Consider the following 19,038-nt stretch of genomic DNA (forward strand, 5'->3'; position numbering starts at 1 on the left):
ATTATAAGCAAAAATAGCAATTTGTCGTATCTCCGGACCAGTAGGTGGCGCTGTGCCGAAACGCAGCATGTTGCCTCAGGTCATGCTTGTGATGACATGTACCAAGTTTGGTTTGAATACGATAAAGCGTTGCGGAGATATAGCCTTAAAGGGTTAGTTCACCCAAAAATGAAAATTCTGTCATTAATTCCTCACCCTCATGTCGTTCGAGACCCGTAAGACCTCCGTTCATATTTGGAACACAAATGAAGATATTTTAGTGTAAAGCTGATGCTGAGAAAGGCTTCAGAAAGGCCTCCATTGGCATTCAGTACACTTATACTCCCAAGACCCATAAAAGGCACTAAAAACGTCGTTACAAAGTCCATCTCACCACAGTGACTCTACAATAATCTTACGATGCGACGACAATAGTTTTTGTGCGCAAAAAAAAAATCTAAATAACACCTTTATCCAGCTTGTTCTTGTCTTCCGCGTGTGCCTCCACGACGCATGCGCGAGAATATGACGTAGCGCCGGCGTTCGGGAATCCATGAAATGCAAACTTCATCCCCATTTTGAGAACTACGCGAGACCTAAAGCACGATCAGTGTAGAATTCAACAGCTGAGATACGCACGTCTTCCTCTGCTCGTAAACAAATCTCTTCTGGGTCATGTGTCCGAACGCCGGCGCTACGTCATATTCTCGCGCATGCGTCGTGGAGGCACACACGGAAGACAAGAACAAGTTGGATAAAGGTGTTATTTTGATTTTTTTTGCGCACAAAAACTATTGTCGTCGCATCGTAAGATTATTGTAGAGTCACTGTGGTGAGATGGACTTTGTAACGACGTTTTAAGTGCCTTTTATCGGTCTTGGGAGTATAAATGTACTGAATGCCAATGGAGGCCTTTCTCAGCATCAGCTTTACACTAAAATATCTTCATTTGTGTTCCGAATATGAACGGGTCTCGAACGACATGAGGGTGAGTAATTAATGACAGAATTTTCATTTTTGGGTGAACTAACCCTTTAAGTGTATTTTCGCAACCACTACGTAAAATTTGTCCGCGCGTTTATCGAAAACGATTTAACGAATCAACTTGAATTCCACAACTTTTCGGAGCTGCCAACTCTCACACATTGGCCGTGAGACACATTGGTTTCACACGCTCACACCCCCGATTTCTCACGCTGAAGTGTCACCCTGGTCAACTATGGTAGTTATGCTTTCACTGAGGGGGTTCAAAATAAATGTGCAAATAAATACGGCGTATTGCGACCAAAAGCTACATTCCGTTTTGGGTTCTGACGAGAACGCGCATGTAATGAGCGAAGCGGTGCGACCCAAGCAAATGCTCCACTCATGAACGGCTCACCAGTAAAACAACGTTCGCTCAAATCCAGTTCTGACATTGTAGCTATTAAATGTAGCTATTTTGTTTAATAATTATGTTTAAATATTATAGTGCTATTTTAAATTTCATCTAGACTATTATGAAAAGTGCATAGACAAAGTCAAAGACATAGGGTCAGAAATAATTTTGAATTTCTTTAAAGTGAATTTCGTTTTGTATAAATTGTAGCCTTAATTTCAAATTACCTGGATTTAATAAATAAGCAAATAGGCAATAGCAGACAATAATCGTGACATGGAGGCGCTGGAGCGATCACACTTTGCAAAATAGACGGAGCGCAGTAGAATAGGAACGCAATAATTCTGACTAAAATATACATATTTCTAAAATATCTGTTGTTGGACAATAAATGTGCCATATGTGAAATTTTAAACCCAGAAGTAAATATATTTTTATGAAAGTGACCATCTAATATGCTTTTGTTTTTATTTTCATTTTTAGTTTAGTGAATTTAAAAACTAAATTATTAATTTAGTTTTTGGCCACCGTATAAACCCCCTTTCTGCACAATGTATTGAATAGCCTTCATTACACTCACTGTATTTCAATATCAACATTGCTTTTAGTATCAGGGGGCAGGATGTGAAATAAAATTATTATTAAAATAAGTACAGATTTATTTTTTCCAAATAGAAAAACTTACCGGGATATATACCGTTTATCACCATTTAACCAAAAAAGTATTGGGTTTACAAAATCCAATGATTCTGACAGTTTTTGCCTTTGAAATGACCCAATAACCCTGAATTCACCCCATACACACACTCTCTCACTCTCTCACTCTCACACTCTCTCTCACCATCTCTCTCTCACTCTCTCACTCTCTTACACACACACACACTCTCACTCAGACTCCCACACACACACACACACACACACACACACACACACACACACACACACACACACACACACTCACACTCTCTCACACTCTCTCACACTCTCTCACACTCTCTCACACTCTCTCACACTCACTCAACTACTCACTCAACTACTCACTCCCACTCACTCACACACACACTCACTCTCACACAGAGTGATTCCACGAGCACCAGGGAGTATTGAGATCAGTTTAATGTGATGAGATCATACCGACTGTAACATCAACACATGAAGCACATGCAAGTGCTTTATAATACACATCTGGAGGCGTCTGAGCGGGACAAACAATGAGTGTGTGTGTGTGTGAGACGGCTGAGTGTGTTCACAACACGGATAGCACCGGATTCAGATCAGTGTGTGATGATGATGATATAGCTGCCCTATCCACACACACACACACACACACACACACACACACACAACCTTTTAATGCTTGCGTTTAACCTCTTACAAACAGAACAGTGAACAAACGTCCATCTAACACACTCTCAGAGCAGATCTGCAGTGTTTCAGACAGCGGTCAGAGACTCTAACACACACTCAGAGCAGATCTGCAGTGTTTCAGACAGCGGTCAGAGACTCTAACACACACTCAGAGCAGATCTGCAGTGTTTCAGACAGCGGTCAGAGACTCTAACACACTCTCAGAGCAGATCTGCAGTGTTTCAGACAGCGGTCAGAGACTCTAACACACTCTCAGAGCAGATCTGCAGTGTTTCAGACAGCGGTCAGAGACTCTAACACACACTCAGAGCAGATCTGCAGTGTTTCAGACAGCGGTCAGAGACTCTAACACACACTCAGAGCAGATCTGCAGTGTTTCAGACAGCGGTCAGAGACTCTAACACACTCTCAGAGCAGATCTGCAGTGTTTCAGACAGCGGTCAGAGACTCTAACACACTCTCAGAGCAGATCTGCAGTGTTTCAGACAGCGGTCAGAGACTCTAACACACACTCAGAGCAGATCTGCAGTGTTTCAGACAGCGGTCAGAGACTCTAACACACACTCAGAGCAGATCTGCAGTGTTTCAGACAGCGGTCAGAGACTCTAACACACTCTCAGAGCAGATCTGCAGTGTTTCAGACAGCGGTCAGAGACTCTAACACACTCTCAGAGCAGATCTGCAGTGTTTCAGACAGCGGTCAGAGACTCTAACACACACTCAGAGCAGATCTGCAGTGTTTCAGACAGCGGTCAGAGACTCTAACACACTCTCAGAGCAGATCTGCAGTGTTTCAGACAGCGGTCAGAGACTCTAACACACTCTCAGAGCAGATCTGCAGTGTTTCAGAAAGCGGTCAGAGACTCTAACACACTCTCAGAGCAGATCTGCAGTGTTTCAGACAGCGGTCAGAGACTCTAACACACTCTCAGAGCAGATCTGCAGTGTTTCAGACAGCGGTCAGAGACTCTAACACACTCTCAGAGCAGATCTGCAGTGTTTCAGACAGCGGTCAGAGACTCTAACACACTCTCAGAGCAGATCTGCAGTGTTTCAGACAGCGGTCAGAGACTCTAACACACACTCAGAGCAGATCTGCAGTGTTTCAGACAGCGGTCAGAGACTCTAACACACACTCAGAGCAGATCTGCAGTGTTTCAGACAGCGGTCAGAGACTCTAACACACTCTCAGAGCAGATCTGCAGTGTTTCAGACAGCGGTCAGAGACTCTAACACACTCTCAGAGCAGATCTGCAGTGTTTCAGACAGCGGTCAGAGACTCTAACACACTCTCAGAGCAGATCTGCAGTGTTTCAGACAGCGGTCAGAGACTCTAACACACACTCAGAGCAGATCTGCAGTGTTTCAGACAGCGGTCAGAGACTCTAACACACACTCAGAGCAGATCTGCAGTGTTTCAGACAGCGGTCAGAGACTCTAACACACACTCAGAGCAGATCTGCAGTGTTTCAGACAGCGGTCAGAGACTCGAACACACACTCAGAGCAGATCTGCAGTGTTTCAGACAGCGGTCAGAGACTCTAACACACTCTCAGAGCAGATCTGCAGTGTTTCAGACAGCGGTCAGAGACTCTAACACACTCTCAGAGCAGATCTGCAGTGTTTCAGACAGCGGTCAGAGACTCGAACACACTCTCAGAGCAGATCTGCAGTGTTTCAGACAGCGGTCAGAGACTCTAACACACACACTCAGAGCAGATCTGCAGTGTTTCAGACAGCGGTCAGAGACTCTAACACACACTCAGAGCAGATCTGCAGTGTTTCAGACAGCGGTCGGAGACTCTAACACACACTCAGAGCAGATCTGCAGTGTTTCAGACAGCGGTCAGAGACTCTAACACACTCTCAGAGCAGATCTGCAGTGTTTCAGACAGCGGTCAGAGACTCTAACACACACTCAGAGCAGATCTGCAGTGTTTCAGACAGCGGTCAGAGACTCTAACACACTCTCAGAGCAGATCTGCAGTGTTTCAGACAGCGGTCATAGACTCTAACACACACTCAGAGCAGATCTGCAGTGTTTCAGACAGCGGTCAGAGACTCTAACACACACTCAGAGCAGATCTGCAGTGTTTCAGACAGCGGTCATAGACTCTAACACACACTCAGAGCAGATCTGCAGTGTTTCAGACAGCGGTCAGAGACTCTAACACACACTCAGAGCAGATCTGCAGTGTTTCAGACAGCGGTCAGAGACTCTAACACACACTCAGAGCAGATCTGCAGTGTTTCAGACAGCGGTCAGAGACTCGAACACACACTCAGAGCAGATCTGCAGTGTTTCAGACAGCGGTCAGAGACTCTAACACACACTCAGAGCAGATCTGCAGTGTTTCAGACAGCGGTCAGAGACTCTAACACACACTCAGAGCAGATCTGCAGTGTTTCAGACAGCGGTCAGAGACTCTAACACACACTCAGAGCAGATCTGCAGTGTTTCAGACAGCGGTCAGAGACTCTAACACACTCTCAGAGCAGATCTGCAGTGTTTCAGACAGCGGTCGGAGACTCTAACACACACTCAGAGCAGATCTGCAGTGTTTCAGACAGCGGTCAGAGACTCTAACACACTCTCAGAGCAGATCTGCAGTGTTTCAGACAGCGGTCGGAGACTCTAACACACACTCAGAGCAGATCTGCAGTGTTTCAGACAGCGGTCAGAGACTCTAACACACTCTCAGACACTCTCACTCTCAGTGTTTCAGACACACAGAAGCGTCACATGACATCTAATGCTCTGGATAAAGGGAAGGCATGAGTCTGAGGTCACATCCAGATCACACCTCATGGGATGAACACAGTTCCTCTGGCCGTTATTAGTGTGTGTCCGTCTCATTGGCAGCGGTCAGTCTGTGACACAGGAAGGGAAGATCTAAAAGCGGTGGAGGTGGTGGTGTGAGGGTTTGAGACGGATCCTGATGTGTGTTTAACACTGACGCTCCTCATCTCTGAGCCAATAAATAACTCTCTCTCTCTCTCTCTCTCTCCTGGTTAAAAACACTGGTTCCTTGGGTCAGCTCCTGAGAACAGAGGTCAGTCAGAAATCAGTAGGTCTGATACAAATTAAACAGTTCAGATGCATGAACATGAAAAAGGTCAATAAATAAGTTATTAAATATTAAATTAACATGTGACGAAACAAAATAAATAAATGTGCTTTATTATTTATTTCTAAATTTGCTTAAAAGTCTAGAGAGAAACCAAATATAATGAAATAAACAAATGATTAAATGTTAAATTATGATAAAATGTAAAATAAATGAGATTAAAAGTCTAAAAATTATTAATAATAATAATAATATTATTAAAATAAGTAAATTAGCTTAAGTAAACATACATATATTATATATACAGTGAGGAAAATAAGTATTTGAACACCCGCTATTTTGCAAGTTCTCCCACTTAGAAATCATGGAGGGGTCTGAAATTGTCATCGTAGGTGCATGTCCACTGTGAGACATAATCTAAAAAAAAAAAATCCAGAAATCACAATGTATGATTTTTTAACTATTTATTTGTGTGATACAGCTGCAAATAAGTATTTGAACACCTGTTTATCAGCTAGAATTCTGACCCTCAAATACCTGTTAGTCTGCCTTTAAAATGTCCACCTCCACTCCATTTATTATCCTAAATTAGATGCTCCTGTTTGAGGTCGTTAGCTGCATAAAGACACCTGTCCATCCCATACAATCAGTAAGAATCCAACTACTAACATGGCCAAGACCAAAGAGCTGTCCAAACACACTAGAGACTAAATTGTACACCTCCACAAGGCTGGAAAGGGCTACGGGGAAATTGCCAAGCAGCTTGGTGAAAAAAGGTCCACTGTTGGAGCAATCATTAGAAAATGGAAGAAGCTAAACATGACTGTCAATCTCCCTCAGACTGGGGCTCCATGCAAGATCTCACCTCGTGGGGTCTCAATGATCCTGAGAAAGGGGAGAAATCAGCCCAGAACTACACGGGAGGAGCTGGTCAATGACCTGAAAAGAGCTGGGACCACCGTTTCCAAGGTTACTGTTGGTAATACACTAAGACATGGTCATGGTTTGAAATCATGCATGGCACGGAAGGTTCCCGTCTTAAGTTTGCCAATGACCATTTGGATGATCCAGAGGAGTCATGGGAGAAAGTCATGTGGTCAGATGAGACCAAAATAGAACTTTTTGGGTCGAATGATGAGTACCATCCCAAGAACACCATCCCTACTGTGAAGCATGGGGGTGGCAGCATCATGCTGTGGGGGTGTTTTTCTGCACATGGGACAGGGCGACTGCACTGTATTAAGGAGAGGATGACCGGGGCCATGTATTGCGAGATTTTGGGGAACAACCTCCTTCCCTCAGTTAGAGCTGAAGATGGGTCGAGGCTGGGTCTTCCAACATGACAATGACCCGAAGCACAGCCAGGAGAACCAAGGAGTGGCTCTGTAAGAAGCAGATCAAGGTTCTGGCGTGGCCTAGCCAGTCTCCAGACCTAAACCCAATAGAGAATCTTTGGAGGAGCTCAAACTCCGGCCAGAAACCTGATCTAGAGAAGATCTGTGTGGAGGAGTGGGCCAAAATCCCTCCTGCAGTGCAAACCTGCTGAAAAACTACAGGAAACCTTTGACCTCTGGAATTGCAAACAAAGGCTACTGTACCAAATATTAACATTGATTTTCTCAGGTGTTCAAATACTTATTTGCAGCTGTATCATACAAATAAATAGTTTAAAAAATCATACATTGTGATTTCTGGATTTTTTTTAATTTAGATTATGTCTGCTACAGTGGACATGCACCTCCGATGACAATTTCAGACCCTCCATGATTTCTAAGTTGGAGAACTTGCAAAATAGCGGGTGTTCAAATACTTATTTTCCTCACTGTATATATATATACACACAGGTGCTGGTCATATAATTAGAATATCATCCAAAAAGTTGATTTACTACACTAATTCCATTCAAAAAGTGAAACTTGTATATTATATTCATTCATTACACACAGACTGATATATTTCAAATGTTTATTTCTTTTAATTTTGATGATTATAACGGACAACTAAGGAAAATCCCAAACTCAGTATCTCAGAAAATGTGAATATTGTGAAAAGGTTCAATATTGAAGACACCTGGTGCCACACTCTAATCAGCTAATGAACTCAAAACACCTGCAAAGGCCTTTAAATGGTCTCTCAGTCTAGTTCTGTAGGTTACACAAATATGGGGAAGACTGCTGACTTAACAGTTGTCCAAAAGACGACCATCGACACCTTGCACAAGGAGGGCAAGACACAAAAGGTCATTGCAAAAGAGGCTGGCTGTTCACAGAGCTCTGTGTCCAACAGTGATGCGCGGGTTGATCCAAAATGAGCGGGTGCCCGCGGCCACCCGCGGTTACCCGCGGTTACGAGTCATCCAAAAATATTTTTAATGATATTCGGGTCACGGTCGGTCGGATCGTCAATAAATCCTTATTTACCTTTTGAATGTTGAGCGTTATTAACTTTTGAATAAATGCTGACGCGGGACAAAATGCCCGATTTCCCAAAACGTTGAACTGAGCAATGCCATTGTACCATTTTAATAGGCTACTTTTAAACGCATTTAAAGTCAGTTTTATGTATTTTCTGAGAGGGGGCGGGATTTTTGTTGGGAAAGTCGGGGGAGAGACGCACACTTCGATTAGACTGGATAAACACATGCAGCATCTTAATTGTTAAGAAAATTTAACGAAATAAATGAATAAATCAAGCCTGTATTACATAACACTAGGCTATATCATACAGCATTCAGAAAAATAACAGTTTGCGCTCCTAAGGGCTTTCACACTTTTCCAAATGTTTTCCAAATGTGGGCTGATGAATTCTTCAAGCCGGGTCGAAACATAAACATCGCGTTCATCAATAATATGCATCTGGAGCTGAAATGGAAAATGATGGGCCGCCTCAAGAACTTCCTGCTCTCGCTGCTGCACCTCTGAGCGCACCACGTCAGGGCCTGAAACATTTTCTCAATGGCCCAATGAGCTACGATGAGCATTTACTACTTTTAAAAAATGCGGGTCAGGAAGCGGGTCGGGTACAATATTTTCTTCTTTTTTTTTGCGGTCCGAGTTGCGGGCGGGTTAGTTGAAAACGTCGGTCGGGTGCGGGTTGTTTATACATTGACCCGCGCATCACTGGTGTCCAAGCACATTAATAGAGAGGCGAAGGGAAGGAAGAAAAAAGTGGACAAGCAATAGGGATAACCACACCCTGGAGAGGATTGTGCTTCAAGAACCACTACGCACAGACGTATGCAAGACATGGGTTTCAGCTGTCGCATTCCTTGTGTCAAGCCACTCTTGAACAACAGACAGCATCAGAAGCGTCTCGCCTGGGCTAAAGACAGAAAGGACTGGACTGCTGCTGAGTGGTCCAAAGTTATGTTCTCTGATGAAAGTAAATTTAGCATTTCCTTTGGAAATCAGGGTCCCAGAGCCTGGAGGAAGAGAGGAGAGGCACACAATCCACGCTGCTTGAGGTCCAGTGTAAAGTTTCCACAGTCAGTGATGGTTTGGGGTGCCATGTCATCTGCTGGTGTTGGTCCACTGTGTTTTCTGAGGTCCAAGGTCAACGAAAATCTATGGGCTATTGTGAAGAGGAAGATGCGATATGCCAGACCCAACAATGCAGAAGAGCTGAAGGCCACTATCAAAGCAACCTGGGCTCTCATAACACCTGAGCAGTGCCACAGACTGATCGACTCCATGCCACGCCGCATTGCTGCAGTAATTCAGGCAAAAGGAGCCCAAACTAAGTATTGAGTGCTGTACATGTTCATACTTTTCAGTTGGCCAAGATTTCTAAAAATCCTTTCTTTGTATTGGTCTTAAGTAATATTCTTATTTTCTGAGATACTGAATTTGGGATTTTCCTTAGTTGTCAGTTATAATCATCAAAATTAAAAGAAATAAACATTTGAAATATATCAGTCTTTGTAATGAATGAATGTAATATACAAGTTTCCCTTTTTAAACTTTTTGATGATATTCTAATTATATGACCAGCCCCTGTATATAATATACACACACACATTAACGTACGGTGATTAAATGTTAAATTAACATAAAAGATTAAAAAAAAAGTTTGATGTGATGTCATGATGATGTCATACCTGTGAGGTACGAGGTCAGTGGGTTGAGGCGCTTGTGTGGTGTCCGGAGTCTCTTGGCAGATGCCCGTCGGGCTGAGAACTGGACACACACACACACACACACACACAGTTATTACTTCATCTTCATCTGTCTCTAGTGTGTGATGAGCACAAGTTCATATTCCTCATTATAATAATTAATGCGCAGAATAAAGGGGCGGGGCCTGGTTGAGTTAGTTAGCCGTGTGTTGGTTAAAAAAAAAGGTTAAAGTTTGAATAAACTGTTGTTAAAATTTACACTTTGTATGATTCCAATTAATTAGACATGCTTTATGTTTATAAAAATTTAAATTTAATGATTAAAATCCCCCAAAAATGAATTTGGAGAAAAATTTAACAGATTAAATAGAATTTAATAACAATTGAACAAAACACAGATTAACAGCAACAACTTGACATAGTACCTTATACATAAACACCATAAAACTTTTAATAAATTGTTAAATTTGATCATTTTTATGAAAATAAATGTTTAGGACCCTTTTTAAAAAAAAATAATATTTATGATTCCAATTAATTAGACATGCTTTTTGTTTACAAAAATTTAAATTTAACCATTAAATTCTCCAAAAAGAGAAAAAAAATAAAAGAATATATCTGCAAGCAGCATTACCGGGGCCAAGGGCAAAGTAAGAAGACAAGGCATGCCAAAATGGCTGGCAGTGTCAGATCAACAGCAGCAATGAGCAATTAAAACACATTTGAAGATGATTTTAGGCAAAAAGGCTGAAAAATGCATTGTAGTCTATAGGAATTTAATGTTTTGTTCCATTATTAGCGCCACCAAGAGACACAATCCTACCATATTTGTATGTGTCCTCGTAGTGAGCCCATACATGTGTGTGTCAATTTTGGTGAAAATATCTAATTTCATTTTGAAGTTATAGACATTTATATGAAAAAACACGTAAAATATGACTGACACCTGACTTTGATTGGATTTTACTCCCCTTACTATCAATATTTTGACATTTGGGCATTAGCGGTCAGCTATCGACCTATGTTTCTAAACTTCTGACGCTGGTTTCGTCTCGATCGGACTAGCGGTTGCGAAGATATCATCTAACGTTTTTTAAGCGCTAAATTATTAATTTAATATAAATTCCAGAGTTCATAAAATACAGCATTTTAGCACATAATTCAAAATGGCCGACAGCCAAAATGGCTGATATGGTAAAATTGGATATCAGACGACTCTGCATGCCGTCCTGAATCTAACGAGAACACTTTTTATTTTTGGACAAATGGTTCAGAAGTTATAAGCAAAAATAGCCATTTTTGTATCTCCGGACCGGTAGGTGGCGCTGTGCCGAAACGCTGCATGTTGCCTCAGGTCATGCTTGTGATGACATGTACTAAGTTTGGTTTGAATACGATAAAGCGTTGCGGAGATATAGCCTTAAGTGTATTTTCGCAAGCGCTACGTAAAATTTGTTTGTGTGTTTATCGAAAACGATTTGACGAATCAACTTGAATTCCACAACTTCGCAACATGGTCGGAAGATGATCTGGGTCAATTTTCAAGCAAATCAGATGAACCGTCTAGGAGGAGTTCGCAAAAGTAGGTTTTTCGTAAAATTCAAAATGGCGGGAATTTTTTTTTTGTCTCTATCCCTTAGGGTTCAAAAGTTATTAGCATACACATGAGTGAAACTTTGGACTGACGGTGGCGCTAGAGGGATTGAGTTAGAGACTCCAAAATTGCTACAGTGACAGATCAGACTGCCCTCTATCAGTGTGGCAAATTTCACGCAAGCGGTTCTATGAGCTGATGGAGATGAGCAGGTGTGAGTGTGAGCGGTCACATGACCTCTGACCTTTACCTGCGCGCTCCCGCTCCTCCTGCAGAGCCTCGATGTACTGCGGACTCAGAGCCTCGTCTGCGTCCCCGATCAGGTAGATGTTCTTGAAGCGGTGATACAGCATGGAGGCTTTGAACATGATGGCCTCGCTACCACGGAACCACCGCATCTGACGACACACACACACACACACACACGCGTGAGTCCCGGCTCTGACCCAGAAGCCTCAGCGGCGGACGGGCCGCACTCTCACCTTGCGGAGTGTGTCGATGAGCTCGCTGTGGTTCTGGATGTTTCGGGACGACACAGGGACGGTGCTCAGCTCGTCCAGAGCCGACAGACACTTACTGACATCCTGACAGAGAGAGAGAGAGATTACCCACAATCCCCGCAACACATACGCAACTGATGAACAACTGACAGGAAACCGGTTCATACTGGATTGTCGAGCGTCATGGAGATTCTGATGTCACCGTGCAGCCGGTAGAGTAGAGAGTCTGTGACCGACAGGGAGGGAGCTGAAACACACACACACACACACACAGTTAGAGCGCTACACACACACACAGTTAGAGCGCTACACACACACACACACACAGTTAGAGCGCTACACACACACACACACAGTTAGAGCGCTACACACACACACACACACAGTTAGAGCGCTACACACACACACACACACACAGTTAGAGCGCTACACACACACACACAGTTAGAGCGCTACACACACACACACACACAGTTAGAGCGCTACACACACACACACACACAGTTAGAGCGCTACACACACACACACACATTTAGAGCTCTACACACACACACAGTTAGAGCGCTACACACACACACACACACACACACAGTTAGAGCGCTACACACACACACACACAGGTTTCGATGTGTGTGTCTCACCTTTGCGCTCCTCCTCTCTGCTGGTGTTGTTCTGTCTGTAGAAACAAACACTCAGTTAATAATCATAACTACGACATCATCATCATTAACGCTAAACGCGTCTAATGTGAGTTTGAATATCATTTATAGCGACAACAGTCAAATCACCAGATCTTGATCACTCGCAACCAATCCACACTCACAGCCAATCAGAAGAGAGTGTGGGCGGAGTCTCTGCAAATGCACTCGCAACCAAATCAATCCACACTCACAGCCAATCAGAAGAGAGTGTGGGCGGAGTCTCTGCAAATGCACTCGCAACCAAATCAATTCACACTCACAGCCAATCAGAAGAGAGTGTGGGCGGAGTCTCTCTGCAGGCGCACTGCACTCGCAACCAAATCAATCCACAATCACAGCCAATCAGAAGAGCGTGTGGGCAGAGTCACTAACTGCACTAACAGCCAATCAGAAGAGCGTGTGGGCGTGTAGAATAGTGTTTGTTCAGTTTGAATGTTGTTCTCTCTAAGATCTGATCTGATTTATCTGTTGCTCAAACTCACATCAGATACTTTTACCATGAACTAAATCACTCACTCTGCGCTCCGGCTGTCATGTTCTCCGTTCTGCTCCGCCTCCTTCCTCTCGCTCCGCCCCCCTCGGCTCCGCTTCTGCGGCTCCTGGTGTTGAGGCTCAGCGCTGGGCGGAGTCTTCCCCCTGGTGGACGTGACCAGCCCCTGCAGGGACTTCAGCACGCTCTGCCTCTTCTCCGGCGGGATCTTGCTCCTCTGCGGGAGACAGACACACAGAGAGACGTCAGCCGGCTCCGCCTACAGCGCTCCCGCGCTATAGCGCTAACTACAGCGCTAACTATATTAGTGTCCACACCAGCGGACGATAACTATAGTGATAACTAAATTAGTGTCCACACCAGCAGACGATAACTATAGTGATAACTATATTAGTGTCCACATCAGTGGACGATAAAGTTTACTATATTAGTGTCCACACCAGCTGACGATAACTATAACGATAACTAAATTAGTGTCCACACCAGCAGACGATAACTATAGTGATAACTATATTAGTGTCCACATCAGTGGACGATAACGTTAACTATATTAGTGTCCACACCAGCTGACGATAACTATAACGATAACTATATTAGTGTCCACACCAGCAGACGATAACTATAGCGATAACTATATTAGTGTCCACACCAGCAGACGATAACTATAGCGATAACTATATAAGTGTCCACACCAGTGGACGATAACTATAAGGATAACTATATTGTGTCCACACCGGCGGACGATAACTATAAGGATAACTATATTGTGTCCACACCGGCGGACGATAACTATAACTATATTAGTGTCCACACCAGCGGACGATAACTATAAGGATAACTATATTAGTGTCCACACCAGCGGACGATAACTATAGCGATAACTATATTAGTGTCCACACCAGTGGACGATAACTATAACGATAACTATATAAGTGTCCACACCAGTGGACGATAACTATAAGGATAAATATATTAGTGTCCACACCAGTGGACGATAACTATAACGATAACTATATTAGTGTCCACACCAGCAGACGATAACTATAGCGATAACTATATAAGTGTCCACACCAGTGGACGATAACTATAAGGATAACTATATTGTGTCCACACCGGCGGACGATAACTATAAGGATAACTATATTGTGTCCACACCGGCGGACGATAACTATAACTATATTAGTGTCCACACCAGCGGACGATAACTATAAGGATAACTATATTAGTGTCCACACCAGCGGACGATAACTATAGCGATAACTATATTAGTGTCCACACCAGTGGACGATAACTATAACGATAACTATATAAGTGTCCACACCAGTGGACGATAACTATAAGGATAAATATATTAGTGTCCACACCAGTGGACGATAACTATAACGATAACTATATTAGTGTCCACACCAGTGGACGATAACTATAAGGATAACTATATTAGTGTCCACACCAGTGGACAATAACTATAAGGATAACTATATAAGTGTCCACACCAGTGGACTATAACTATAACGATAACTATATTAGTGTCCACACCAGTGGACGATAACTATAAGGATAACTATATTAGTGTCCACACCAGCGGACGATAACTATAACGATAACTACAACCCCAAATCAGAAAGAGTTGGGACAGTATGGAAAACGCAAATAAATAAAAAAAGAAGTGATTTCTAAATTTACTTTGACTTGTATTTCATTGCAGACAATATGAACACAAAATATTTAATGTTTTGTCTGGTCAACTTCATGTCATTTGTAAATATGCATCCTTTCCTGTCATTCAGACCTGCAACACATTTCAAAAAAAGTTGGGACAGTAAAGCATTTACCACTTTGTAATGTTACCATTCCTTTTCACAACACTTAAAAGACGTTTAGGGACTGAAGACACCAAGTGATGAAGTGTTTCAGGTGTAATTTTGTCTCATTCTTCCTGCAAACAAGTCTTAAGGTGGGCAACAGTACGGGCTCTTCGTTGTCCACATTCTCTATTGGAGACAGGTCAGGACTGCAGGCAGGCCAGTCAAGTACCCGAACCCTCTTCCTCCGCAGCCAGGACTGCAGAATGTGTGCAGAATGTGGTTTTGCATTGTCTTGTTGAAATATGCATGGACGTCCCTGGAAAAGATGTCTTCTTGAAGGCAGCATATTATGCTCCAAAATCTCTATGTACTTTTCAGCATTAATGGTGCCTTCACAGAAGTGCAAGTTACCTTTGCCAAGGGCACTGACACAACCCCATACCATGACAGACCCTGGCTTTTGGACTTGTTGCTGGTAACAGTCTGGATGATCCTTTTCTTCTTTGGTCCGGAGCACACGGCGTCCATTCCTCCCAAAAAATACCTGAAATACTGATTCATCTGACCACAGTACACGTTTCCACTGTGTGATGGTCCATCCCAGATGCCTCGAGCCCAGAGAAGTCGACGGCGCTTCTGGACACTGTTAACATAGGGCTTCCTTTTGGCACAGTACAGTTTTAACTGGCATTTGTGGATGTAACTACATATTGTGGTACTTGACAAAGGTTTGCCAAAGTAGTCCTGAGCCCATGTGGTGATATCGCTTATAGATGAATGACGATTCTTGATGCAGTGCTGCCTGAGGGATCGGAGATCACGGTTGTTCAGCTTAGGCTTGCGCCCTTGTCCTTTACGCACTGAAACTCCTCCAGATTCCTTGAATCTTTTAATTATGTTATGCACTGTTGAATGTGAAATATCCGAATCTCTTTCTATCTTTCTTTGAGGAACATTGTTTTTAAACATTTCAATAATTTTCTCACGTATTTGTTGGCAAACTGGCGATCCTCGGCCCATCTTTGCTCCTAAAGGATTAGACCTTTCTTGGATGCTGCTTTTGTACCAAATCATAATTACAATCACCTGCTGACATCACCTGTTTCCAATCACATCATTATTTAACCATTTTACCTCATTACTAGCCCTAAATTGCTCCTGTCCCAACTTTTTTTGAAATGTGTTGCAGGTCTGAATGACAGGAAAGGAGGCATATTTACAAATGACATGAAGTTGGCCAGACAAAACATGAAATATTTTGTGTTCATATTGTCTGCAATGAAATACAAGTCAAAGTAAATTTAGAAATCACTTTTTTTTTTTTCGTTTTCCATACAGTCCCAACTTTTTCTGATTTGGGGTTGTATATTAGTGTCCACACTAGCGGACGATAACTATAGCGATAACTATATTAGTGTCCACACCAGCAGACGATAACTATAACTATATTAGTGTCCACACCAGCTGACGATAACTATAACGATATTAGTGTCCACACCAGCAGACGATAACTATAACGATAACTATATTAGTGTCCACACCAGCTGACGATAACTATAACTATATTAGTGTCCACACCAGCTGACGATAACTATAACTATATTAGTGTCCACACCAGCTGACGATAACTATAACTATATTAGTGTCCACACCAGCTGACGATAACTATAACTATATTAGTGTCCACACCAGCTGACGATAACTATAACTATATTAGTGTCCACACCAGCTGACGATAACGATAACTATATTAGTGTCCACACCAGCTGACGATAACTATAACTATATTAGTGTCCACACCAGCTGACGATAACTATAACTATATTAGTGTCCACACCAGCAGACGATAACTATAACGATAACTATATTAGTGTCCACACCAGTGGATGATAACAATAACTCTCACCTCTTCACCTCGCGGATTCTTCTCCTCTTTCGCCTCATCCTGTTTTCCGGAGACGGCCGTCTGTCTCAGCTCCTCTTGCTCGTCTGTGAGCCGCTTCCTCTTCAAGCCTGTACAGTGATCAGGGCAGAAGCTCTTTATGCTCATAATGACCCTCCAGACCATAATGAACACATCCACAACTGCTCATTTGCTTCTGTAATGGGACTCATGGGAAATCTTTTAAGAGCGGGATAATAATAAAAATGTAGTTATATCTTTCACACAGCTTTCATAGTGCAGCTTTAAAACCACTCACAAACTAAGACCAGGACACATCTATGTGGAAACACCGCGTGTTCTCTGTTATACGGTAGGGGGCGCTATTACACATCTCCTGATCAAAACACAGGAGAAGAAGAAGCAGAAACAAGCGAGAACGCTGCTTGTAAAACTGATTTTAAATGCTAATTTTAATGCTAACTGTGAGTAAAGTTTGAAATAAGTTTGAAAAACTATGAAAGTTTAAAGGATTTAATTAGCAACACATATTGACTAGCATGATTTAACACATTGCCGACACACCTTAGCATGTTTCTATCACGATTTAATACATTGTTAACATGTTAGCATGATTAGCACATTGTTAGCAATACTTCAGGTCACCTGCTGCTGTCGAAGGGGCGGAGCTGCTCGTCACCGGAAGAGAAGTAGGCGTGTCTTTAACATCAGAGTCCGCTTGAGAGCGTTTGCGTCTCAGAGTGGGCGGAGCTTCAGTGATGTAATCGGTGCTCTCGCTCAGATCTGCAGTCGAGCGCATAAAGTTTTATATGGGTTCTAGCACATTGCTAACATATTTCTAGCATGTTGTTAGCCTGTTTCTGCATGTTGTTAGCATGATTAGCACATTGTTAGCCAGACTTCAGGTCACCTGCTGGAGTCGAGGGGGCGGAGCTTCTCGTCACTGGAAGAGAAGTAGGCGTGTCTTTAACCTCAGCGTCCGCTTGCGAGCGTTTGCGTCTCAGAGTGGGCGGAGCTTCAGTGATGTCATCGGTGCTCTCGCTCAGATCTGCAGTCGAGCGCATAAAGTTTTATATGGGTTCTAGCACATTGCTAACATATTTCTAGCATGTTGTTAGCCTGTTTCTGCATGTTGTTAGCATGATTAGCACATTGTTAGCCAGACTTCAGGTCACCTGCTGGAGTCGAGGGGGCGGAGCTTCTCGTCACTGGAAGAGAAGTAGGCGTGTCTTTAACCTCAGCGTCCCCTTGCGAGCGTTTGCGTCTCAGAGTGGGCGGCGCGGCAGTGATGTCATCTGTGCAAGAGGGCGTGAACGTTTAAAGCCAATACAATTTTTAAACATGCTCTAACACGTTTTAGCATTATTTAACACATTGTTAACATGTTACTGCATGTTTCTAGCATGATTTAATACACTGTTAGCATGATTAGCACATGATTAGCACATTGTTAGCATTTTGTTAGCATTATTAGCACATTGTTAGCATGTTGTTAGCATGATTAGCACATTGTTAGCAAGACTTCAGGTCACCTGCTGGGGTCGAGGGGGCGGAGCTGCTCGTCACTGGAAGAGAAGTAGGCGTGTCTTTAACATCAGAGTCCGCTTGCGAACGTTTGCGTCTCAGAGTGGGCGGCGCGGCAGTGATGTCATCTGTGCTCTCGCTCAGATCTGCAGTCGAGCGCGTGAACATTTGAAGTCAATAAAATGTTTTAAATAGGTTCTAGCACATTGCTAACATGTTTTAGCATGATTTAGCACATTGTTAGCATGTTTCTAGCATGATTTAATAAATTGTTAGCATGTTGTTAGCATAATTAGCACACTGTTAACATGTTTCTGCATGTTGTTAAAATGATTAGCACATTGTTAGCAAGACTTCAGGTCACCTGCTGGGGTTGAGGGGGCGGAGCTTCTCGTCTCTGGAAGAGAAGTAAGCGTGTCTTTAACATCAGAGTCCGCTTGCGAGCATTTGCGTCTCAGAGTGGGCGGCGCGGCAGTGATGTCATCGGTGCTCTCGCTCAGATCTGCAATAGAGCGTGTGAACGTTTGAAGTCAATAAAATGTTTTAAATAGGTTCTAGCACATTGCTAACATGAATTAACATATTTCTAGCATGTTTTAACACATTGTTAGCAT

General features: G+C 42.9%; 1 protein-coding gene across 1 annotated transcript in view; it reads right to left on the reverse strand.

Moving 5' to 3' along the window:
• Positions 1–2,455: 2,455 nt before the first annotated feature.
• Positions 2,456–19,038, reverse strand: part of psip1b (PC4 and SFRS1 interacting protein 1b) — a 32,845-nt gene continuing 16,262 nt past the window's right edge. Inside the window, exons 18-30 of the mRNA XM_079802587.1 lie at positions 18,789–18,926; positions 18,433–18,570; positions 18,076–18,195; positions 17,811–17,948; positions 17,546–17,683; positions 16,904–17,010; positions 13,219–13,409; positions 12,643–12,677; positions 12,169–12,248; positions 11,984–12,085; positions 11,752–11,899; positions 9,890–9,968; positions 2,456–5,766 (exon numbers count right to left, since the gene is read on the reverse strand). Coding sequence (XP_079658713.1) covers positions 5,760–5,766; positions 9,890–9,968; positions 11,752–11,899; positions 11,984–12,085; positions 12,169–12,248; positions 12,643–12,677; positions 13,219–13,409; positions 16,904–17,010; positions 17,546–17,683; positions 17,811–17,948; positions 18,076–18,195; positions 18,433–18,570; positions 18,789–18,926 — 1,421 coding nt within the window. The 3' untranslated portion in view covers positions 2,456–5,759. The remainder of the gene's footprint in view (positions 5,767–9,889; positions 9,969–11,751; positions 11,900–11,983; positions 12,086–12,168; positions 12,249–12,642; positions 12,678–13,218; positions 13,410–16,903; positions 17,011–17,545; positions 17,684–17,810; positions 17,949–18,075; positions 18,196–18,432; positions 18,571–18,788; positions 18,927–19,038) is intronic.

Source organism: Gobio gobio (assembly GCF_949357685.1).
Source record: "Gobio gobio genome assembly, chromosome: 21".
In the NCBI taxonomy this organism is placed as follows: domain Eukaryota; kingdom Metazoa; phylum Chordata; class Actinopteri; order Cypriniformes; family Gobionidae; genus Gobio; species Gobio gobio.